At 31.7% G+C, this 26,318-nt stretch overlaps 4 protein-coding genes across 4 annotated transcripts; all 4 read left to right on the forward strand.

Moving 5' to 3' along the window:
* The first annotated feature begins 279 nt into the window (after window positions 1-279).
* LOC137809582 (cytochrome P450 71D8) lies at window positions 280-2,183 on the forward strand. Its single transcript, XM_068610696.2, has 2 exons — window positions 280-1,210; window positions 1,329-2,183. Exons 1-2 carry the CDS (start codon window positions 302-304, stop codon window positions 1,938-1,940), a joined length of 1,521 nt encoding a protein of 506 aa, XP_068466797.1. The 5' UTR covers window positions 280-301; the 3' UTR covers window positions 1,941-2,183.
* A 3,666-nt stretch (window positions 2,184-5,849) lies between these two features.
* Window positions 5,850-8,390, forward strand: LOC137810176 (cytochrome P450 71D8). The gene is made up of 2 exons (XM_068611326.2): window positions 5,850-6,808; window positions 7,551-8,390. The coding sequence occupies exons 1-2, from the start codon at window positions 5,906-5,908 to the stop codon at window positions 8,178-8,180; spliced, it is 1,533 nt and encodes a 510-aa protein (XP_068467427.1). The 5' UTR covers window positions 5,850-5,905; the 3' UTR covers window positions 8,181-8,390.
* A 3,967-nt stretch (window positions 8,391-12,357) lies between these two features.
* On the forward strand, window positions 12,358-15,684 carry LOC137809583 (cytochrome P450 71D8). Its single transcript, XM_068610697.2, has 2 exons — window positions 12,358-13,363; window positions 14,978-15,684. Exons 1-2 carry the CDS (start codon window positions 12,461-12,463, stop codon window positions 15,599-15,601), a joined length of 1,527 nt encoding a protein of 508 aa, XP_068466798.1. The 5' UTR covers window positions 12,358-12,460; the 3' UTR covers window positions 15,602-15,684.
* A 6,822-nt stretch (window positions 15,685-22,506) lies between these two features.
* On the forward strand, window positions 22,507-25,326 carry LOC137810177 (Tetratricopeptide repeat (TPR)-like superfamily protein). Its single transcript, XM_068611327.2, has one exon. The coding sequence runs from the start codon at window positions 22,847-22,849 to the stop codon at window positions 24,827-24,829; it is 1,983 nt and encodes a 660-aa protein (XP_068467428.2). The 5' UTR covers window positions 22,507-22,846; the 3' UTR covers window positions 24,830-25,326.
* Window positions 25,327-26,318: the final 992 nt, after the last annotated feature.

Below are 26,318 nucleotides of genomic sequence, written 5' to 3' on the forward strand. Positions count from 1 at the left end.
TACAAGAGTAAGACGTATGTGAAAATATATAAATTGATTATTTTTCGTACTGATTTTTCTAATTTTCTTTTTTGGCGGGTATTTAATGCATTTTATATTTTGTAGATATTATGTAAAATGTAGAAAAAGTAACAAGCAGGTATGGAATTTCAACGGTAGTTCAAATCTTTCACCACCCAAACTATTGATCTTCCATTAAGAAAAGGACATTTGTTTTCCACGCGGATTGAAGATTCTATAAATAGGAGCTTCCCCTTTGCAAACAATACAAACACTTGAAAGAGTATAAACTTTTAAAGCCATGGAAGCTCAAACCTACTTCTTGGTTATTGCCATCTCCCTGTTCTTTCTGTTGAATTGGCTTGCAAAATATTACAAGCTAAAACCTAATGGCTCTCACAATCTCCCCCCTGGTCCAAAGAAACTACCTCTCATAGGGAACCTGCATCAACTCTCAGGAGCAGCTTCACTTCCTCATCATGCTTTCCACAAGCTTGCTCATAAATATGGACCTCTCATGCACTTCCAACTTGGTGAAATGTCCACAGTGATTGCATCCTCCCCTGGGATGGCCAAGGAAATTATGAAAACGAATGATATTGCTTTTGTGCAGAGGCCTCAGTTTCTTTTTGGTGACATTTTGTCCTATGGAGGAAAGAATATTGTTTTTGCTCCTTATGGTGATCACTGGAGACAGTTGAAAAAAATATGTGTGTTGGAGCTTCTGAGCGCCAAAAGAGTCAAGTCTTTCTCATTCATTAGAGAAGACGAGACAGCAAAGTTTATAGACTCGATTCGAAAATCAGCAGGCTCACCAATCAATCTTACTGCTAAAATTTACTCATTGGTAAGTGCTTCTGTTTTCAGGGCAGCATTTGGTGGAAAAAATAAGGACCAAGATGAATTTGTTGTGCCTTTGATGCGAAAAGTAATAGAAGCAGCGGCAGGATTTGATTTTGTCGATTTTTTTCCTTCATTGAAATTCATACATTTCATAACTGGGAAGAGGGCCAAGTTGGAGGAGTTGCAGAAGCAGGTTGACGATGTCTTAGACAACGTTGTCAAAGAACATGAAGAAAAACGAAAAGAGGCAAAAGAAGACGGGGTTGAAGTAGAGGATGAAGATTTTGTCGACGTTCTTCTCAGAATTCAACAAAACGACACTCTCGACATCAAAATGACGACGATACAAATCAAAGCTTTGATATTGGTAAGTAAATACCGCAAAAAAACTTGTCTCTTAAATCACGAGAAAGTTGTAGAATTTCGTTGTGTAAATACAATTTCTGTTTTCATTTTACCAAAATGTTTCTGAAAATATTTACCAGGATGTATTTGTGGCGGGATCTGATACTTCAGCGTCAGTATTAGAGTGGGTGGTGGCAGAAATTATGAAAAGCCCAAGAGTGATGGAGAAAGCACAAAGTGAGATAAGAGAAGCATTCAGAGGAAAGGAAACAATTCATGAAAGTGATCTAGATGAACTCAATTATTTGAAGTTGGTGATCAAAGAAACGTTGAGGTTACACCCACCTGTTCCTTTGTTGATCCCTAGAGAATGCACTAAACTAACCAATATAGGTGGATACGAAATACCAAAAAAGACGAAAGTAATGATAAATGCATGGGCACTTGGAAGAGATCCTGAATATTGGAGTGATGCTGAGAGGTTTATCCCAGAGAGGTTCGAAGGTAATTCTGTGGATTTCAGAGGGAATAACTTTGAGTATGTGCCATTTGGGGCAGGAAGAAGAATGTGCCCAGGCATGACATTTGGTTTAGCCAGCATTATGCTTCCACTGGCTCTATTACTCTATCACTTTAACTGGGAACTCCCAAATAAGATGAAACCAGAGGATATGGATATGGTTGAACACTTCGGATTGGTTGTTGGCAGGGAAAATGAATTGCGTTTGATTCCGTTTCTTTATGATCCATGAGTTCTTGTTTGAGGTGTGCATGTTTATGAACCTCACTTTTTACCTTTAAATTATTTGGTGCTGAGAAAAATAAAAGCTTCTTCTGCTTTATGTCTATGCATTAGTCGTGGAGTCTTTTAATACTTTTACATGTAACCAACCAGCTACTTCTGTTGGGTGCACAGTTTGGTATTATTAAATTATTACTATATTTTTGCCTTTAGAGAAATATATACAAAAATAAAACCTACTTATTTCGGATTTCTTCATATAATTGCACCACTTTTTCTCTCTCTGAAGCTGATGTATGATGTCATTGGGCTGGTAAGGAAATACAATAGTTCTCAAAGTTTAAATTTATGTCTAACTTAATTAATATCAAAATACCAAAAGCTCAATTTTTACAAGGTAACAATTGTCTCAAACTTATACTTAATTGTATTATTAATTAACTTTATGCAGATAAAATACACATCTTCAAGCAAAGACACCAATTTTAATATAAAAATATTATTTATGTAACTTTGTTGGTGATCCATGATCAATCCTTAATTGTGTCTTACATATTTGTGTTTCTAAACATAATATCTTCATCTAGTTCTAAATACTCTCTAAATTATTCCTACCTAATTTTTCACTATCGTATTTATATACAAGAAAATCATTAAATAAAAATTAATTTTAAAAACAAAAAATAATTATTAAATATTATTTTAAAAATTAAAAAATTATTGGTATTTAAAGTAATTATATTATCAATAAAATTTATAAACACATTTTTAGATTAGTATTCATTGAGATTTTAAAATTAATAGCTAATTAAATAAATTACTTTATAATTTTTTTTTAATAACTTTATTAGATTGAATGAATATGAGATATACATCATCTCATATCCTAATTTGACTGTATATCCCTCAAGAACTTTCCCCTTCCATATTCATCCAACCTCCTCAATCTCACTTGGTGTCTTCTCTTATATATCTTTCATCAAGTGATGAAGTTGATGGATTTTCTATCTTTTCCCCATACGAAATTTCACACATATCTATTATCAATCCACTCTCCAAGATTTGACACGGTAACCTCTTTAGAGTTATTGTAAAACCTGAGATATTTTGAGCAAAGTTATTCCTAACCATATATCATCCAAAAATCAGAAAGTTTTATTTATATTTTCGTATTAAGTTCGTATGAAACCAATTCTAATATTGCTCAAACTCTGCCATTATGAAATCCCTCCATCACCATAAATTATATTTTAACTCTTTTCTTAAGTTTTTTCAGCTCCCATGCTTTGAGTCAAGGGCTTTCCTCCACGGCTTTCACAGTTAATATTCTCTTTTTTTTTTTTTACTTTATCCATACACACATATATATTTTAAAAGTGTTGTTCTTCCCCAAAAGATAACCGATTGTATTGCAAGTAATTTGGTATGCTTATCCCATACCACAATAATTAGGCACGTGACTTTGAAATTTTATCGTGGATTGAATTCATCTTTTTGAACTTTTGTCTTTCCATCAAATAATAAGATAAACTTTTGTCTTTGCATCAAATAAAAAAAAAACTCAATATAAACAATGGAAAGTCAATGACTTCTAAGGTGAAACATAAAGGATATAGTCTGATTTAATTAAAAAAAGAAGCAGGCCTAATAATAATTCTAAATTTTATTGTTCTGCATGATGCTATGCTTGGAATGCTAATTATGTAAGGTGATGATCTCATAGGGTGTGAGATATGGTGTGTTTACTACTAATCTTTACACTATTTAGGCTGAAAAGGTGGTTATTGGTTATTTTACAATGAATGCAGATATGGATTAACTCAATCAATCAAATAAATAAATATATATATATATATATTTTTTTTTTTTAAATTGAGATATTTTAGGAATACCTAAACTCTTACATAAGAATTTTACACCTAGATTAAGTCCAAACCAAAAAACAGCAGATCTTCGACCTTCATCATAAATTTGATATTCATCATAAATTTAAAATATCAAAGCTCTCGTGTTCTACACTTTTTTCCTCCATTGTTTCCGGTGTTGTTCTGGTTTGTGAATATTGTTCCACTTCTTCCTCGTTTCCTCCTTCCTCCTATATTTTATTTTGGCATGTTGGCCTCAGTTTCCACATTCCTATCCATATTAAATTTAACCTTTTTTTTTCAATACTTCTGCATTGACAACTTTTTGAAATTTAACAAAACCAAAACCAAACCTCTGTTTTATTGTTTTATGACATTTAATCTCTTTGAAATGAAAATATCCTTGATTCTTCCCTGATTTTCCACATATCTCTTTCATCATGGTCATTTGGAAAATTATAAAAGAAGAAGCTAAGCTCCATGACTAGTGTAGGTCGTGACGATGTAAACGTAGGTGTGGTTTCTATTACCCTATTATTAGAATTTGAGAGGCAGAATTATGCAGGTTTTTTGGGGAACCATGTTTTTCTCCATTTTGCAAGTATAGGCTTGTAAATACTTGGAGGGACACGCATAGTTTATATGTCTTGGAAGAAGGCATTTTAGAATTTAGTTTTGCAGATATCTTGAAATTATGTTAACTCAGGTGGTGGCATAGGTTTTTTAAGAATGGAAATTATGCTGAAGATGTTATATAAGAGTTGGATTACTTATGTATTGTATTTTTTTTATTTAATTAATTTTTAATTGAGAAAAAAAGTTAATTATAAATTTTAAAATCATTTTTCTGACAGAGAATTAAATATTTAAATGGACAGAGCTTTTCAAATTAAAAATTAAAGAAAAAAAATATTTTATCTTATGTTTGCTAAGCAGAAAAAATATATAAATTGTCCGTCAATAAGGAAATTTTATACTCTATCAATATGTTCAAGGAACTCAACTTTGAAAAATTAAGTAGATTAATCTTTTGTGTATTGACAAAGTAGTTTCGTTCTTAATATTGTTACTTGTCACATCATAATTAATATAATATTTTTGTGATTTCAAAATACAATTTCATCATTTCTCCTATTTCAAAGCTTAAACCAACTCCTAAATTTCATCATTTCTCCTATTTCAAACCTTAGACCAACTCCAAAATCAAGTATTCAAGAATCATCAATTATTTGAATTTATATCATATTCAAACACTAACCAATTAATATACATTTGACTATAAAAATGATAGACAGTCACAGATCACAAGTAAAAAAAATAACTAATTCAATTAGTACGTGAAAACTAAATTCACCGATTTTGAAAGGTATATACGGAGACTAAACACATTGATTTTGATGTAGATTTAATATAATTTTGATTCTCTATTCAGTCTGTAAGTTTAGTCTATTTTAAAATATATCTGGTTTTCTATTTAAAAAAAATCAAAATTTTGAATTCTCAATATTGTTTAAAATTATTTCTTATATTTTAATTAAATTTTTCAATTGAAGTTCAAAAAAATTCAAAATAAAACTAAAATTGTTTATTTCTTTAAAATAATAAAAAAATAAATATATTTATTTTAAAATAAGAAGAAAAAGTTATATATTTAATAAATATAAAAGTCTCAAAATTATATTCAAATTTTAAAATCTCAACAAACATTAAAAAAAAATCATTAAATAAAAAAAGTTAATTACTATATAAAATAAATAAAAAATTAATATTTTAAATAGTTTTTATTATTAATAAAAAACTTAATTTTTAATTTGATATCTAATCAACAATCAAAAATTAATATCTAATTTAATTAATATAATAATTAATTATTGTTTATCTCTAAAATTAATTTACATATAATATTATTTTTATGGTAGAATGAGACATCCCTTTAAGCAACCATCCTATGGTTGTCGTAAGTCAGCTTTTCCCGAATATGTCTTAATAGTCAACTCGACAAAAAGTCAACAGAAAAAAAAGTAGGTATAAGATGTTATAAATAGAAACCTCATACACATAGAACTTGAGTTGAGAGTTAAAGAGTCTCTTTCAATAGCTAATAGGTACCATGGAAATTAATGAACCCTCCTTTTGGGGTATTATCTTCCTTCTATTGTTGTTGCTGCCTTGGCTTGCAAAATATTTCAAGCCAAAGTTTAGTCAGAAACTGCCCCCTGGCCCAAGGAAGTTACCTATCATAGGGAACCTGCATCAACTAGCAGTAGCAGGTTCACTTCCACACGTGGCTCTTCGAGACCTTGCCAAAAAATATGGCCCTCTCATGCACCTTCAACTTGGTCAAATTTCAGCAGTGATTGCATCCTCCCCTGAGATGGCAAAGGAGATAATGAAAACCCATGATGTTGCTTTTGCTCAGAGACCCCAACTTGTTCCAGCTCAGATTTTCACCTATGGGGGAATAGACATGGCTTTTTCCCCATATGGTGAGTACTGGAGGCAGATGAGGAAAATATGCATGTTAGAGCTTCTTAGCGCCAAGAAGGTGCAGGCTTTCTCTTTTATCAGAGAACAAGCCGCAGCAAAGTTCATAGAAGCAATTGAGTCATCGGCGGGGTCAGAAATCAACCTTAGCAGCAGAATTTCCAACCTCATAAGCACTTCTGTGTTCAGGGCAGCTTTTGGGAACATGTGCGGGGACCAGGACGAGTTTGAGTCTTTGCAGAAGGATGTAGCGATACATCTTGGAGGATTTGACATCCCTGATTTGTTTCCTTCCATGGAGTTCATACGTGTTCTATCTGGTAAAAGGTCCAAGTTGGACAAATTGCAGAAGCGGCTTGATAGGATCTACGACAACATAGTTACTCAACATGAGGAAAAGCTCCCCAGAGTGCAAGAAGGAAGCCTGGAAGAAGAAGAGGAGGATCTTGTTGATGTTCTTCTTAGAGTCCAAAAAAGTGGGAGCCTCGGGATCAACATCACCATTAAACACATCAAAGCTATGGTTTCGGTGAGTCAACTAATGCCACAAAATTATGCAGTTTGTGTAATATTTAGCAAACTTGTTCCGAATTTTTCTCAAGCCTCAGTTATGGCTTTTAAAATCTAGACAAAAAACATGAAGATAATAATCTCACCGTTCAAACAAATCGGAATTTACAAATATATATATATATATATATATATATATAGTTTACATATTTTTCTTTTCCGTACACTATTTATTTCGGTAAAAAGTAGTTTAGTGGGAAAGAGTTATATAACTAATCCCCAATAATTTTAAGGATAATTTAAAATATATATAACAATACACATTACAATATATTATAAATTACTCAATTTACTAATCATTTTTTTTTATTCTATAAAATATGTAGGACAGAGAATTAATATTCCTTTTTTGTTAATTATTAATTGAATAAATATGTATTATATTTAAAAATAGAACGAGTAAAACATTAGAAATTAAATAAGTTTGTAATCAAATTCAAAGGAACACGTCATTCTAAAATTATTAAGGATACAATATCCCTGACCTAATTAACTATTAATAGTCAATACCATGATGGTTTGTGTAGTATTTCATATATTGTAGGAGAAATTGTTATATAATTATAGTTTTAGTCGATTTTCTTGTGATCTATAATCCAGTTTTATTAATCTTTTATCTTAAACTGAAAATTTGGATTGTGACGTGAAAGGTGAAGAAAGTATAGTGAGAGGAGCAGGTAATAATTTTTGATACTGTGTAGGATATATTTGTTGCTGGAATTGATACCTCAGCATCGATCATAGATTGGAGCATGACAGAAATGATGAGAAACCCAATAGTGAGGGAGAAGGCACAAGCTGAGTTAAGACAAGCATTCAAAGGAAAGAGAATAATCCATGAAAGTGATTTAGAGGAAATTAGTTATTTGAAGTTGGTGATCAAAGAGACATTGAGACTGCATCCTCCTGCTCCCTTGTTGCTTCCTAGAGAATGCTCTGAAGCAACCATCATTGATGGCTATGAAATACCTATGAAGACTAAAATCATGGTAAATGTATGGGCAATGGGAAGAGATCCCCAATATTGGGATGATGCAGAGAGGTTTATGCCAGAGAGGTTTGATGGTAGTTCCACTGATTTCAAAGGGAACAACTTCGAGTATCTGCCATTTGGGGCAGGAAGAAGAATGTGTCCAGGCATGTCATTTGGTTTAGCCTCCATTATGCTTCCTCTAGCTCTATTACTTTATCATTTCAACTGGAAACTTCCAAATGGGATCAAACCTCAGGATTTGGATATGACAGAAAACTTTGGATTAGCAATTAGAAGGAAGGGTGTGTTGTGTTTGATTCCTACTGTTTACGATCCCTCACTGCACCAGTCACAGTAGCCATTATAATATTAACTGCACTTCACGACGAGGGAGAACCGTTTCGTCTATCAGAAATAAAATATAATTAATGGTTCACACTTTCATATTACAGAACTTGTCATTTGTTATTTTTATTGTATCTTTCCGTTCATATCAGGTTATATATGGATACATATATTTCTGTCTTCAAAATCAAAGCATGAGGTGTGCGTTTATTATTTTTCAAAAGTCTTATCAATATTTGGTATAGTAGGAGAAAGTTTTAATACCTATATAAGAAAAGATAGCAACGTATATAAGTATATATATAACGTGTGATATAAAAGAATATAAATATGGAGAAAATTTCCTTTCATGTTCACATTTTTGTCCTCTTTTAATAATAAAATATAATATTTAACTAATAAAAATAAAGATCAACAAAAACTTTTAAATAAAATAACAATTATTTTATTATTAAATAGAAATAATAATAGTTTCAAAAATATCACCACCCACTATAATTACAACAACCCGCCAACTACACTTCCAATGCCCGTTGAAACTATTATTGAGCCTAATAAAAATTAGGTAATGTTTTTGTGTGAATTATACGTGTAGAAGGTATCATTGCTAAAGGAGTGTGGTTCTATGTTTTAAATGGATTGAGATTAGCACATGTTACACACAAATAGAATTTGGTCGTAGCTTTGGATGAAACATAAACTAAGAACTTTTAATTACTCTTTTTCAGATTGGCACTTTAACCTTGTCTAATGCATCAAGAGTTATCTGCAATGGAAGGGGGTGAGCATAGGTGAGTCTTATTCGGTGGTGAAGCCTTGACAGGTGGACTTCCCTAGAAGAATGGGGAAGGAGATGCCATAAGTAAGTTAACACAGCTTCTCATGAGGGAAGAGCCAGGGTTCAGACTTTCGCTAAGCTGGGTTGTGCAGAAATAGCATTAGTGGGTGTTTGAAAAGCTGAAGTTTGAGGATTTGCAGGCTAAGCATGGAATCTGTTATGCTGGTGTTTTTTGAGCCTCACGGATCTGGTTTTATATAATTGGCATAGCAAACACTGTCCTGTTAGTTTAATTCCATTTGCATCTATTTATGCAACTTGGGGCTCAGCTGGTGTGCCACTCTAGTGTGTTTTCTACCTCTGTTCTTTGCAGCACAGAGGTGTGTAGGGAAGCTATAGCATGATGTAGTATGGTGCAATAGGTCTTGAAAGGGAACTATGATGCATAATAGTTACCTAGCCACTATATTTTTCATAGGATGCTACAAATTTGGAAAATTGATAAAAATAGTGCAGTTTACTTTCAATATTACACAAATGGACAAATGTAGAAAAAATGAGTCAAAGTTGTCAACAACATCAATTAAATCTACAATTTGTCCCTTTTTTTTTTAATTAAAGTTGTCAATCGGATTATCTTCTTGTCCTCGTGGTTGATCATCTCTTCAACTCATCATTCCTTAATTCTTCAACTAACTTGCTTCTCAGTCCCACGATGGACGTCAAAATGTGCTTACAGGGCCTTCAAAACAATTAGTATTCTTCTCCTCTTCTCAGTGTCTTGGACTTTCACTGTTGTCTTGGACTTTGGGTCACAAGGTTCACTATCTTGGGTTTGGGTTAGTTCTCGGTTGTGGGATGGACTCTCACTTATCTTGCTTGGTCAGGTTCAACTCTCGACTTCTAGGCTCAGAATCAACTCTCGGGTGGATGTGTGTATCTGTAAAGGGCTTTAATGATAAAGACTCTCACTTATCTTGCTTGGTCAGGTTCAACTCTCGACTTCTGGGCTTAGAATCAACTCTCGGGTGGATGTGTGTATCTGCAAAGGGCTTTAATGATAAAGTCAGAATCAGTTTGCTTAATTATTAGATAAAAATCACTTTACTTACCTTTATAGCATATCACTTATTTATAGCGCTCACTTATTGAATTTTTGATTTAATTGAATTTTTACTGTAAATATTTTGAACCTATGTATTAAATTTTGGTTCAGTGTTTTCTGATTTTATTATTTATTTATTTTAATTTAGTTTTTCATTATATTGACGACCTGTCAACCTTTCAACTTAACCACTACACAAACCAATTCTAATATTGCTCAAATTCGCATACCATTATGAAATCCCTCCATCACCATAAATTATATTTGGACTCTTTTCTTAAGTTTTTTCAGCTCCCATACTTTGAGTCAAGGGCTTTCCTCCACGGCTTTCACAGTTAATATTCTCTCTTTTTTTACTTTATCCAAAAATAAAATTTGGTTTACCTCCAAAATTATATATATATATATAGAAATATTTGTTTCATTTAACCTATATATTATTTTATTTCCGTCGTTTCTCAAACCCCACAAATTCTTTTTCTGAATTTCGTAAAAAAAATTTCCACTGCGCTGGATATCTTGAAAATAGATAAATAAAACAAAAGGAGTGTCCTAAATATACATTTTATAAGTGTTGTTCTTCCCCAAAAGATAACCGTATTGCAAGTAATTTGGTATGATTATCCCATACCACAAAATAATTAGGCACGTGACTTTGAAATTTTATCGTGGACAATTCATCTCTTTGAACTTTTGTCTTTGCATAAAAAAAAAAAAAACTCAATATAAATAATGGAAAGTCAATAACTTCTAAGGTGAATCATAAGATACATATATATTCTGATTTAATTAAAAAAATGCAGCCTAATAATAATTCTAAATTTTAAAATCATTTTTCTAACCGAGAATTAAAAATTTAAATTGACAAAGCTTTTCAGATTTGTATCTGTATAGTTAACCGGAACTGATTGTATAATTACTAATGTGTCGGTAATCTCCCCACTTATTTGAGTTTTTCTTCTCATTTGTTAATGTTCGGTCGGGATTGACCTAAAAAAGATGCTTTAACGATCGAGTAAGTACTATATGTAAAAAGTGTATATTTGTAAACTGATTAAAACGTATCTTACACCTCTGCAAATGGTTCATTTATAGTGTTGGTCACGAGTTCTTGTTGTGATGGGCCGAATATCAATTGTTCATTGATGTGTATCGTGATCCCTGATTTATAGGGAAATATATTCATATATAGGTATAGTGGTATATTTGAAGAATATTTGTATCATTTTTTAGTTAATCAGTATTTAGTTGATTTATTGAACATATTTCCCGCATAATCCAAAACATGAATATGACTCATAAAGAACTCTTGTAACTGTCGTTGTTGTCATTTATTAAGTGTCTTGAAATGTTGTTTCCTTGACACGGTCGGTCACCAAGGTCGAGACTGGCTCGTCCGGTATCGATCAGTACACTTGCCCCAGGCTTGAAGAAATTATTAGTTTCTGAAGAGTCGTGAACTGGTTGTACAATTGTTAAAGTGTCGGTGATCTCCTCGCTCCTTCCTTCGAGTCTCCTTCCTTCGAGTCTCCTTCCTCAATTGTTGGTGTTCGGTCGGGTTGACCAAAAAATGTACTCTGTCGATCAAGTAAATACTCTGTGTAAAGAGTGCATATTTGTAAATTGATTAAAACGTACCTTACACCTCTGGAAATGGTTTATTTATAGTGTTGGTCATGGGTCCTTGTTGTGATGGACTGAATATCAATTGTCCATTAATGTGTATCGTGATCCTTGATTTACAGGGAGATATATTGGTACATAGATATGTTGGTATATCTGAAAAATATATGTATCATCTTTCACTTAATCAATATTTAGCTGATTTGTCGGAGATACTTCCCACATAATCAGGGACATAAATATAATTCATAAGAGCTATTGTGATTGTCGTTATTGTCATTTATTAAGTATCTTGAAATATTTCTTGATATAGTCGGTCAATCACCAAAATCGATACTGACTCGTCAGGTACCAACCGGTATAAGATTAAAAACTAAAGAAAAAAAAAGTATTTTATCTTTTCTTAGCTAAGCAGAAAAAATATGTAAATTCTTCTTCAATAAGGAAATTTTAAACTCTACCAATATGTTCAAGGAACTCAATTATTTTCCATGTGTTTAATGTTGTTGTTATTTTCCATGTGTTTAACGTCGTTGGAAAAAGTAAGTAGATTAATCTTTGTGTATTGACAAAGTTTCGTTCTTAATTGTTACTTGTCAGAGCATAAATATAATTTTTTTGGTGATTCAAAATACAAGTTCATCATTTCTCCTATTTCAAGTCTTAATAGTCAACAGGACATAAGATGTTATAAATAGAAACCAGCATGGCAGCAACTAATGAAACCTCGTACACATACAACTTGAGTTGAGAGTTAAAGAGCCTCTTTCAATAGCTAATAGGTACCATGGAAATCAATGAACCCTCCTTTTGGGGTATTACCTTCCTTCTATTGTTGTTGTTGCCTTGGTTTGCAAAATATTTCAAGCCAAAGTTTAGTCACAAACTGCCCCCTGGCCCAAGGAAGTTACCTATCATAGGGAACCTGCATCAACTAGCAGTAGCAGGTTCACTTCCACACGTTGCTATTCGAGACCTTGCCAAAAAATATGGCCCTCTCATGCACCTTCAACTTGGTCAAATTTCAGCAGTGATTGCATCCTCCCCCGAGATGGCAAAGGAGATAATGAAAACCCATGATGTTGCTTTTGCTCAGAGACCCAAAATTGTTCCAGCTCAGATTTTCACCTATGGGGGATTAGACATTGCTTTTTCCCCATATGGTGACTACTGGAGGCAGATGAAGAAAATAAGCAAGTTAGAGCTTCTTAGCGCCAAGAAGGTGCAGTCTTTCTCTTTTATCAGAGAACAAGCCGCAGCAAAGTTCATAGAAGCAATTGAGTCATCCGCGGGGTCAGAAATCAACCTTACCAGCAGAATTTCCAACCTCATAAGCACTTCTGTGTTCAAGGCAGCTTTTGGGAACATGAGCGGGGACCAAGACGAGTTTGAGTCTTTGCAGAAGCATTTAGCGATACATCTTGGAGGACTTGACATCACTGATTTGTTTCCTTCCATGGAGTTCATACATGTTCTAACTGGTAAAAGGTCCAAGTTGGAGAAATTGCAGAAGCGGCTTGATAGGATCTACGACAACATTGTTACTCAACATGAGGAAAAGCTCCCCAGAGTGCAAGAAAGAACCCTGGAAGCAGAAGAGGAGGATCTTGTTGATGTTCTTCTTAGAGTCCAAAAAAGTGGGAGCCTCGGGATCAACATCACCATCAAACACATCAAAGCTATGGTTTCGGTGAGTCAATTAATGCCACAAAATTATATCTATAATTTCCACTGCCCACATAATTCACCTGAATTCCTATCTCCATAAATAAATTAGGAAGATGATGGTTTTACAATTTTTTCATTCCATCAATTCATAATTATTTTATAATAATAGCAATGTTTTGAATTAATATAATATTTTAATAAATATTAGTTCTTTATCTATCATTATTTAATAAATTATATATATTTAGCAAACTTGTTTCGAATTTTACTCAAACTTCAGTTATGGCTTTTAAAATCTAGAAAGACCAAAAACATGAAGATAATAATCTCACCATTCAAACAAATCGTAATTTACTAAAGTTGATAAACATATGTAGTGAATAATGATCCTTTAAACAATTTTAGACTCATTTCTTTTGTCTCAAAATAAAAGACTCTTTCGAAATGTTTGTCCTCTTTATAAGATTTTTGTCTAATCATCCATTGTATTATTAATTATGCTTTCGTCTAAATACCTAGGTTGGGTTTCGATGAAGAATTTTGACATTTGAAATGCTTAAAATTTTTAATTTTTAATTTTTTAAATTATTTGTCTTGATAAATTAATTCAGTTTTTTTTTAATTTAGTATATTAATTTCTACTTTATGTACAAAGACATATTCTAAAAAATAAATTTTAATATAATATACTAAAAAAATTATTAAATAAAAGAAAATCTTAAAGATAAAAAATAATTAATTATTATATTGATTAAAACAATATATAATTTAATTAATACACTTAAAAAAATTACTAAATAGAAACAAATTCTAATGACCAAAATAATTAAATACTAATTGACTAAATTAAATACCATTTTATAAACTAAAAAAATTATTGGTATTTAAAATAGTTTCTTTTATTAATAAAAATTTATAAAGTAATTTCTAAATTTGCATTTAATAATTAGCTATCAAAATTTTAGTATTAATAGCTATGTAGCACAGATACGGATACAGATACTGATACAACACAGAGATATGTATAATTTCTAAAATGTAGGACATGGGGACACGGATCTATATATTATATAATTTTGAATTATATAAATTGAAAATAAATATTTATGTGCAAAAGTATGTTTCAGATTCTTTTGGGAGCAAGAAGATATTTTTCATGACTAGTTCAAAAGAATTTGTTCCTTATTTTTATAATCATAATAAAAATTTATACAATAAATTTGAGTTTTTAGAAAATTACTGTATTTATACCTTTTAAAATTGTGTTAGAACCGTGTTATAATTTTAAAAAATACAACAAATATTTTTTGAATTAAACACTTTACCAATAAGTGTCATATGAGTGTCGACACTGATACGTGTGTCCGACACGGATACGTATGTCCGACACGGATACGTCTATATAAGATAAGTGTCTGAGCTTCATAGATTAATAGTCAATACCATGCACGATTGTTTGAGTAGTATTTTATATTGTTGGAGAAATTGTTATATAATTATAGTTTTAGTCGATTTTCTTGTGATCTATAATCCAGTTTTATTAATCTTCTTTCTTAAACTGAAAATTTGGGTTGTGACGTGAAAGGTGAAGAAAGTATAGTGAGAGGAGCAGGTAATAATTTTTGATACTGTGTAGGATATATTTATTGCTGGAATTGATACCTCAGAATCGATCATGGAGTGGAGCATGACAGAAATGATGAGAAACCCAACAGTGAGGGAGAAGGCACAAGCTGAGTTAAGACAAGCATTTAAAGGGAAGAGAATAATCCATGAGAGTGATTTAGAGGAAATTAGTTATTTGAAGTTGGTGATCAAAGAGACATTGAGACTGCATCCTCCTGTTCCCTTGTTGCTTCCTAGAGAATGCTCTGAAGCAACCATCATTGATGGCTATGAAATACCTATGAAGACTAAAATCATGGTAAATGTATGGGCAATGGGAAGAGATCCTCAATATTGGGATGATGCTGAGAGGTTTATGCCAGAGAGGTTTGATGGTAGTTCCACTGATTTCAAAGGGAACAACTTCGAGTATCTGCCATTTGGGGCAGGAAGAAGAATGTGTCCAGGCATGTCATTTGGTTTAGCCTCCATTATGCTTCCTCTAGCTCTATTACTTTATCATTTCAACTGGAAACTTCCAAATGGGATCAAACCTCAGGATTTGGATATGACAGAAAACTTTGGATTAACAATTAGAAGGAAGGGCGTGTTGTGCTTGATTCCTACTGTTTACGATCCCTCCCTGCACCAGTGACAGTAGCCATTATAATATTAACTGCACTTGACGAGGGATTACCGTTTCATCTATCAGAAATAAACTTGTCACTTTTTATTGTCCTTTCTGTTCACATCAAGTATATATATATATATATATATATATATATATATATATATATATATATATATATATATATATAGATAGATAGATAGATATATTTCTGTCTTCAAAATCAACTAACGTGAGGTGTGCATGTATTATTTTTCAAAAGTCTTATCAATACTTGATATAGTAGGAGAAAGTTTTAAGACCTATATAAAAAAAGATGGCAACCTATAAGTATATATATAACGTGTGATATAAAAGAATATAAATATGGAGAAAATTTCCTTTCATGTTCACATTTTTTTTGTCTTAGCATCCACTTTACAGCTTCTTTTAATAATAAAATATAATATTTGACTAATAAAAATAAATATCAACTAAACCTTTAAATAAAATAGCAATAATTTTATTATTAAAAGAAAATATAAAAAAATAATAGTTTCAAAATATCATCACCCACAATAATTACAACAACCCACCAACTACACTTCCAATGCGTGTTGAAGCTATTATTGATCCTAAAAATTAGGTAATGTTTTTGTGTGAATTATGAACTTGATGCAGTGCAAGCTTCAACATGGGGCCATACTAGTTAAGTCGTTGTCGGGAAATTGGAGGAATAATATAATGCTACCAATCATAGACTTTTTTTATATTAATTTTTAACCAAATTGGATTAAACTTTATACTATTATTATCAATCATATTTTATACTGATAATATCATTATGGTGGGTGAGATTATAACATGCAGTGAGCACTGTAAATTGCTTTCTTGTGTCCAAGAATTTTATGTTTTCCGTTCTGAAAAGTTTCTTGTTTATATTTTATTTACGTATAAGAAGGGAAATATATACATATTTGAATTCAGTTAATAAGCTCCTGGAAAATATGGTAAAACACACGTAGAAACAACACATAATTATAAATTAATTATAGAAAATAAACAATACATGATTTAATATGACTCGATCGTCAACTACAATCTACATCCACACTCCAATTACAGAACTTTTAAAATGGATACAATTATGAAAAATGACATAAGAAGGATAACAAGATAGTTATTGACAAAAATAGCATATAAGTCAACCTTCCACACAAAAAAGCAAAATAAAAAAACAATTATTCTTAAAATAATGGAAATATTGCTTTATTTATTATTTGAGATTGCGTGTTTGTCGCCGTAAGTTATTGGTTTCATAGTATACTAGTCGGCTTAGATGTTTGGCTTTACTATTATTGGCTACAAAATATGGTTTGAATTTCTGAATATGTTATATTATTTGATTTCAGAATAAATTTATTTTCAATTGTGTGTATTCAAAATTTAGGTTTACAACTTTAATGGATAAGACCAACGTAAGTCCTTCTTCGTACTACTTATAAAATAAGTAGAGTAGCAGGTTTTTTTCTAAAAGATTTCTTTAATATAAAAAAGTAAAACACATATACTTTAACAAATCATTATAATAAGATAATAATATTTTTAATTAAAAAATAAATTAAATATAATTAAAATATTAATTTATTGGAGCGCACACACTTTATTTTCTTTTACTTATAAATAAATGTTTCTTAAGAACAGTTAAGATATCCTAACCAATATACATCTAAATAAATAAAAATATAAAAAGACAATTATTTAATATTTATACACCAAGTAGTTTAAATGTAAATAAACACTTAATTCACTGAAAAAATATGGGTTATAAACTATTAAAAATTAGTCTTGATCATAAGTGCTCTAAAATTATTTTACATATATATATATATATTATTAAATTATGAAGTTTGTGTTTTAAACTCACATTATTTATTTTGATAACTTTTTAAGAATAATTTCCCTATATTATTATTTTTTAATATTTTAGAGCTTAGCCAATCCGTTAATATTATAATTTTATAAAACTGGTGAATACTTTAATATTGCTAGAAGATAAAATACATTCATTTTACACTACTAAAACGATAAAAGTGTTCTTAGAAAGTTCAGATTCCTCCTATAATGACTTCTTCTGTCTTTGTCTTTTGGTCTTTTCGGTCTCCAGATGCGATGGTCTCTGATTAGTTCTTCCTTTCACCAAGATGAGTGGGGGAACCAGTAAAGACACTCCGACAATCAAGTTAGTTCAAGTCCAAAATACAGGTGAGTTGAGAGAGTAAAAAAATTACCTGGCGCTTAGTCTCATATGGTATTTATACCTTTTGGATGAGTCTCAGCTGTCATAGATATGCTCTTGGGTCCAAAAGAAGGCTCAATCATGATCTACCACTAACCTGACTTAGTAACAATTAATTGTCAATTTATGGGTAGTGTTTGGATTAAGGGAATCATTCGGCCTTCTCGACCATCCATGTCGGCCTTCTCAACACTCCGGTAAAAAAAATATTTTTATTTTTTTATTTAAAATTGTAATATATGTTATTATGTTATTAAAGTTAGTTGGTAAGTGAGTGTAATTTTTTAGGATTGTCAAAGTATTCTTTCAAGTAACAACTCACATTTTTTATACAAATACATTACAACTCTCAATACTGTTATTTTAATATTTTTTCATATCATTTAATTCCAAACTTATCATTTTATTTATATATATATATATATATATTTAGTTATTTTTAAATTCATTACATCAAGAATTGTATACAACTCTAACTCTAAGGATTGTCGTATATTTTCCTCTCTTTTACTCTCATAAAAGAACGTTCCAGACTTTGTGTGCGACTAACTTAACTTGTTTCTCAGTCACCCTAATCCTTATTCCCACCTCAATCCCTCAATCCCAAAAAGCAAGACAATCCAAAGTTCCACCGCAATCCATGTTCTTAGTCTAATATACGAAATCATAAACTAAACCTCCAGGCTAACCGTTCACATAGTGAGGTTTGTCTCCACAACTCAAACAAGGGTCATCAAGCAAGGGTCAGCAGAGAACCAGTCCGTCAAGCATATGTGACGTATAGGGAGAAAAGTTTTTAGGTTGAAGGTTTTGGGTTCACAAATTTGAAATTAGAGTTCACGTACTTGTAGAGATAAAACATAAGAAAAAGAGTGTGATAGTTTTGAAGGTATACTTTGAAAAGGCCTATAACTTAGATGAATTTTTATACTATATATGCTAGAATATATGCTAGAAAAACTTGGCATTTGTAAAAAAGAAATAGATTAATTAGATTATAACATGGCTGGAATCAACCTCTATATTAGTATAAGTCAATGGAAGTCCCAAAGATGAAATTACACCAACTAAGGGCATCAGGTAGGGACCCTCTAGGGCCTTTCCTCTTTATCAATATAGTCAAGGGTCTTTTGCTAGAATTATAAGGTAAGCAAAGATATCAAAGATGTTAAATGTAGTGAAAATTGGGATAATAGAGTAAGAAATATGTATGTTACAAATGACACCTTTTTTATATGGAAGAGAAATATTGAAAATAGATTAACAATGAAAGTGCGTTAAGGTGTTTTGTAAGATATCAAGATTCAAGATTAATTTTTATAAGAGTAAGTTGGGAGACATTTGACTAAATAAAAATCAACTACAACAATTTGTTGATATCCTAAACTGTTAAAATATGTTAATCTCATTTACATATTTAGGAATTTCAATAGGGGATAATATGGGGAAGGTAAAGATGTGGGACACTATAAAGGAAGAGGCTAGTGGGTTGGGGAGGATATAGTCTACCATTGAGATGCTAGATCCCATTTCATGCAGTTCTATCTGGGATGAGCTTCTCATAAGACAAACAGGTATTGGGGGTGTATGTGGATTGTTGTGGTTGGGAAAATCTGAAATCAAGGGAATTCTATTATCTTTAAGAATGGTTGAGTGGACTATTTTGATTTTTTTCTATGGCCCAACTCAAGGTGTGGACAGACATGGCTCACAAGTAAAGTACATGGTGCTTCGTTTACCTATGTCCAATGGTGCATGGACCCAAAGGCTTGTTTGAAATCAATTAAAAAGTAAGGGCGAAGTTGAACGGTGTTGTTTGGGTTGTGCGGTGGGGGGGGGGGGGGGGGGGGGGGGGGGGGGGGGGGGGGAACTTTTGTGGGTCGGTAGGTAAGTGTGTATATTTTTTGTATCATATGTTATCTCTTGTTCATGGTTTGGGTACTACTAACTTTGGTCTTTGGCCACCAAAGGGGTTTGTTGCAAGTTAAGATAGCTTCTGGTTTTTTGAAGGAAAGAATCAATCTTCGTTTATGTTTCTTGTGGTGGGCTATGAACATGTATTGCAACTCTCAGGCAGGTTAGTAGGCAGCAAAAGTTTCTTTAGGTTTTGAAGAAAGCGGATTCATTTTTTAGTGGTTTTTGTGGGTTTTGTTTCTGGGTGAGGGATTTTAATTTGTAAATGTGTTTGTATATTTTTTGTTGTATTAGTGGATGTTTTTGTATGTATTGTTTTGACTAAAGACTAATTATAAGGACCTAGATAGGGTAGTTGTTGATTTCTTTTGATGTGGCTTACTATTCCTTTCAATTGAGGATTGGTTTGATGGTATGTAGACTCTGAAGAATGCTTATAGGTTAGGTGTTGAGCAGGTTGGCCTTGCCCACTTTCTGTATAAGGGTTGAAACACCCCTAAAGTGTTTGTATAAGGGTTGGGACACCCTTGAAGTGTCTCATTTTATTTTATTTATTCATTACTGATAAAAAAAGAAAGAGGCTAGCACACTAGAAGGGTAAACATTTAACTTTTGGTAGAAGATTTTCATACTCGTGTACATCACCATCACCATCACCATCACACTCGTGTACATCACCCTCATCTCCATCACACTTGTGTACATCACCTTCCTCACCATCAGACTCATGGACATCCCTCCTCACCATCAGTCTGCTCATCCTCAACACCCTTACTCCTAGATTCCTCACCATCAGTGTCATAGTTAGCCTTGCTCTAAACCCATATCCATTATTATCACTCTCATTCCTATATTTTAGAAAAAAAAAACACTGCAAAAAGTTCTGGAATTACATACAGATTATTACATACGGATAAAAATTCGTATGTAAATTCAATGTTACATACGAATATTTACATACTAATTCTAATTCGTATGTAAGATATTTAAAATAAAACAAAAATTATTACATACAGATATAATTTGTATGTAATTTATTTCAAATTTAATTAAAAAAAATTACACATTAATTATATCCGTATATAATGTATTAAAAATTTAATTAAAAAAAATTGTTACACACAGACTGTATGTAACTTATTTCAAATTTAATTAAAAAAAACTGTTACATACGAATTAAATTCGTATATAACTTATTTTAAATTTAATTAAAAAATAACTAAAAATGTTATATACGGATAAAATTTGCATATAACTTATTTCAATTTATTTAAAAAATAACTAAAAATATTAATATGTAATATATTTATAATATTATTAATAATAATATTATTAATATTTATAATACTTAATAATATTAACAATATTTAATAATACTATTAATATTTATAACTTATTTCAATTTTTTTTTAAAATAACTAAAAATATTATTAATATTTATAATACTTAATAATATTAACAATATTTAATAATATTATTAATATTTATAACTTATTTCAATTTTTTTAAAAACAACTAAAAATATTATTAATATTTATAATATTTGTAATATTTATAATATTAATAATAATAAAATTATTATCATTTATAATATTAAAAATATTAATAATATTAAAAGACTTTTACATACGGATAAAATTTGTATGTAACTTATTTCAAATTTAATTAAAAAATAATTAAAATGTTATACACTGATAAAATCCGGATGTAAATTATTTCAAATTAATTAAAAATAACTAAAAATATTATTAATATTTAAAATATTAATAATATTATTAATATTTAATAATAATTATAAATAATATAAATATTATTAATAATAATGATAATAAGTATAATAAAAATCATAATAATTAAAGATTCTTTATTCACTCAAGAAATTATATATATAATAATTATAAATAATAAAAAAAATATCGGAAACATCAAGGTTATGTCTATAGAGGACAACTCTTAATTCTTTTATTAGAGTGATAGTTAACAGAAGAATATTATTTTACATTACTAAAATTATCTTCAAATATCAAAACAATAGTCATTTACTTTTTCTCTATATCCACCACAATTTTCTTTCAGACAACAACATCAGGACAAACATGACAAAACTATTTGTATTAATTTTGATCCTATCCAAAAAAAGAAAACTCCAAAAAAAACCTCAATGGAATTAGAAATTTTCCCAACCGTTAATACCAAAAAATTCAAAATAGAAAACATGCATAGATTTTTTAGAGGCATTACTTGATAACTAATGAAGCTTTTTAACAAAGTATATGACAGTCTTCAAACTAATACTTTGCCTAAACCTTGCATAATTCATCATCCTCCAAATAAAATAAATTATAGTAGTAAACTTAATGTGTAGAAGACTTAATTATAGCAATTGAAACAGAAGAAGAAAGGCAAGACAGATTAGGAAAAAAATTGTTGGAACCAAGATCATAAATCATTTTACTTAATTTGATTTAGTGATTTATAGATTTTTTCGTTGTAAAGTGAATATTAAAATATAAATTAAAATTATATTAAAATTTAATTATTCTTTAGATTCATATATTTTTATGAAATTCAAGAAAAAAATTAAATATTATTTTCAATTTATAAATTAATTACTTTACCACTAACCATTTTTAGATTTTAATTAATATCCATTTTTATTAAAATTAAATTAATTTTGTTTTTATAATTTATTGTATTATTTAATTTTTTTTCTTATCACATTAATCAGATATAGTACAAACATTTTTCCTAACTCTCACTCAATTAAAAAAAATCTCACTTTTCACTCTTTTCCCCTACTTTTCTTCCCTACCCTCGATACATACACAATCTATACACTGCGGTAACGTCCCACCATCGTTGGACCGGGTAAAAGAGGCTTTGATTTTCAAGCTCACCAATTGAAAAATAAAGATTTGAGCCCACAGAACCTGGTTTTTGTAATTCATTTGCCAGTGTATCAGCTCATCCACGCGCGCTCACACACACACCAAGTGTTTGATTAATTGCGTCACCCAACGAAGAATACAAACGGTTCCTGGATTATGAATCGTAAGCATAAACGACCTTGGCAGTGCTGAATGCGGATGCACTTGAGGTCGTTCTTCTGCGAGGTTAACCTTTTGAACAGGTTAAGCTCGCAAGTGCAATCTCGTTCCTATGCCCGTCGTCGTGAACCGTTTCTCACAAAAGTTTCTCACTACCTCCACCGTGCCAAACTCATTGACTCCATTAGACTCACTCTACGCTCTAACAACCCCAACTCTTCCCTTCCCTCTCTCATAAACCACCGTCTTTTTGACTCTTTCGTGCTCACTCATGCCCTTCGCTCTGCCCCCTCTGCAGATTCTGCTCTTTCCCTTGTCCATGCCCTCGAAAAGAATTCCAGTTTTTCCCACACCCACCACACACTCCATGCACTTGCAACTGTGCTTGCCAAGGCTGGTAGATGCTCCGAGCTCAAATCCCTCATTGATGCTATCCGAGCCAACCGATTCGGCACTATTAGGATCAGCTTCATGAATCTCATGCAGTGGCATGCTGCAGCTAAGGACCTTGACACTGTTCTTCAAGTGTGGGAAGAGTATACACTGGAGAGCAACCATCTCTGCACTGAATCATATAACATTGTTATGGCTCTTTATGCTCAAATGAAAAGAGACTCGGAGGCTGTACGAGTTTTTCAGAGGATGATTGATGAGGGGTCTCTGCCGAATTGCAGAAGCTGCACTATAATAATCGAGCACCTTGTGAAGTCCCGGAAGTTATCAGAAGCATTGGAAGTTTTTAACCTGTTGCCTTTGATGAGGGTCAAACGCACTTTGAAGCAGTACTCCGTTCTGCTTGAGGGTTTTGTAGGTAGCAAAAGGTTTGATGAAGTGAGAATTTTAGTTCATGAAATGCAGGTTGATGGAATACTTCCTAGTAGAGGCGTGAGTTTGTTGCTGCAGCAGATGAAGGAGGAAGGAATTCTTGAGGATAAGGAGCAATTATTGCGAGGAATTTTGCCAGATGAGAGAATCAGGAGAGTAAGTTATTCTATTGATAGTGGTGACGAGGCTGAGGATGAGAATGAGAATGAGGGTGAAAATGAGAATATAAATGATGCTAGTCAATGTGATCTTGTTGATGGAGTTCATTTAAAACCGTGGCTGGACCCACGGGCTTTGGTCAGTGCCTTGCGGAATTGGAGTCCTGATGAGGTAGCAGCACTGGAGGGTGCTAACTTTGTATGGACAACAAGGTTGGTTTGCAAGATGCTTAGAAACTTCAAAACACCAGAAGCGGCATGGAGTTTCTTCTGCTGGGTTGCTAATCAAAGTGGATTTATTCATGACATATACACGGTACAAAGAATCATGACCCTACTAGCACGCCATGGACGTACTGACTTGGTTAATACACTCATCTCCAAGATCAGAATGGAGGGAATGAGACTACCATTCAGCACCATCAGGCTGATCATTGACTTTTATGGGATTTCAAAAAATGCTGATGCTGCTTTGAAGGTTTTCAATGATGATCGAATTCTTTGCGGTCCCATATCAAATGTTAACCTGATGCTGCTGTATTCGTCTCTTCTAAGAACATTGGCGAAGTGTGGAAGAAACTCCGATGCCTTGGATATGCTTGATGACATGATTTTAAATGGTATTTGCCCAGATATCCAGACATTTTCAGGCCTAATGCTCTACTTTTCACAGCTTGGGGACATAAAAACAGTGCAAAAGCTCTTTGCAATGGTTAGGCAGAGCGGTCTAGAGCCAGATGCTTATTTGTTTAAGGTATTAATCCAAGGTTATTGCAAGTCAAATAGAGCTGCACTAGCATGGAGGCTATTTGAAGACATGAAGAATTCTGGTTTATTGCCTGACTCTGCCACCAAAGAGTTGCTAGTGAAGACTCTCTGGAAAGAGGGGAGACGAAGAGAGGCTGCAGCAGTGGAAGAGAGTTGCGAGGAAATAAATACGGTTCTTCCACTTGCATTGCAAGGTCATGCATGGACTGTCAGCTCTGCAGATCTCACAAGAGTTTATAGTATTTATTCTAACTCTTTTGCTTAAAATGGGGGCTAGAGTTGTCCATCGGTCTATACGATAGGTGTGAATTTCTTCGTACATGAAATCTCAGCACACATTATTACAGATGACAAACAATTTTTACAAAAATTTGGCAATTGTTTTATTGCCATGACAACAACTCCTCTCACATTAGTATGTATTTTTCTGCAATATCAAGGATTGTGGTGACTGCAATAGGAATTGGGACCATAATTTAGAATCATGAAAATAACAATGGTACTGGAGAATGTTTTAGACGGCGAGGTTGACTACAAAAGTTTAGGTTGTTGTATTTTTTAGATTTCTTAATATTTGTTGTAGGCTAGGACGTGGGTTGATACTCAGAAATGAGCCTTTATTCTTATGGCTACCAAATGCTTCGTTGTATACACTCAATCAAGCTCTTGTTTAACGTGTGGAGAGCTGCATTCAGTCGCCTGCTGACTTCTACAATTTGCAGGGAATCTAATAATTAACATTTTTTTAGTTGTTATTGGTTATCTTATAGCAATTTTCAACTCCTTTTATTTTTCATACGAATGTACTTGGTTACAAATTTCAGTTGTCAATAAACAAGGGATGCATGCACTCGGGTAGTGAAAGAAAGGGTGACGAAACAACGTGTAGAGAAACAGATACGGACGGCATTTGAGTGAATAATCAATTTGATCTATGAAGTATTGTGCTCTCATCAATGGTTCTTAGAGTAAGGAAAATTACTTAAAAAGCATGAAAAATTATGTAAGTGATGCCTTAAATGTTGAAAAAATAACCTTCAAATGGGTTCTTGGACTTTAATACATCAATTTAAAGACTGATCTAATAAGTATTCAAAATTACTTCGACTATTTTGTTACTTTAAAGACTGTTTAGAAAGGAAGGTAATAATTTGAGGACAAAAATGGTTGATTTGTTTTCAAGAGTAAATGGATGATTTTTTTAAGAGCTTGTGTTGCCAATATAAACTATATTACATAAGACTTGGCTATGTTTCATAAATGGGGAACATAGAAAGAATGCAAAATTAAGGGAAAAAATATTTATTTAAATTGTGTTTCACTTTTGAAACTATTAGATATATAATATCGAAACACATTATAATAATTAAATTAAATTTTAAAAGATGAAATATAAATAAAATTTATAAAAATGTGGATGTTATAAGAGATTATTATTTCAGCAAAATTTTCTTTATAGTAATATGTTAAAATATTATAAAAGGGTCTTACTTCATTAGAGAACCTTTAAGCTCTTTTTGACTCACCGTAAATTCTGCATTATTAAACTACATAAAACAGTTTTGCTCCTTTGGTGTGAAATTGTTGGTTTCTATCTTTTTGCTTTATCTGATATTGTTTCCAGTTCTGATAACTTCTTCCAAATTTTTCTTTCCTTCAACTTACTCTGTAATTTCGTTTAATATTTCATCTCTTTATCATTTGATATTTCATCTGATAACATCATTTGATAAGCGTTTTAGTTTAGTCCGAAG

Source organism: Phaseolus vulgaris, chromosome 2 (genome assembly GCF_051622355.1).
Source record: "Phaseolus vulgaris cultivar YP4 chromosome 2, ASM5162235v1, whole genome shotgun sequence".
Lineage (NCBI taxonomy): Eukaryota > Viridiplantae > Streptophyta > Magnoliopsida > Fabales > Fabaceae > Phaseolus > Phaseolus vulgaris.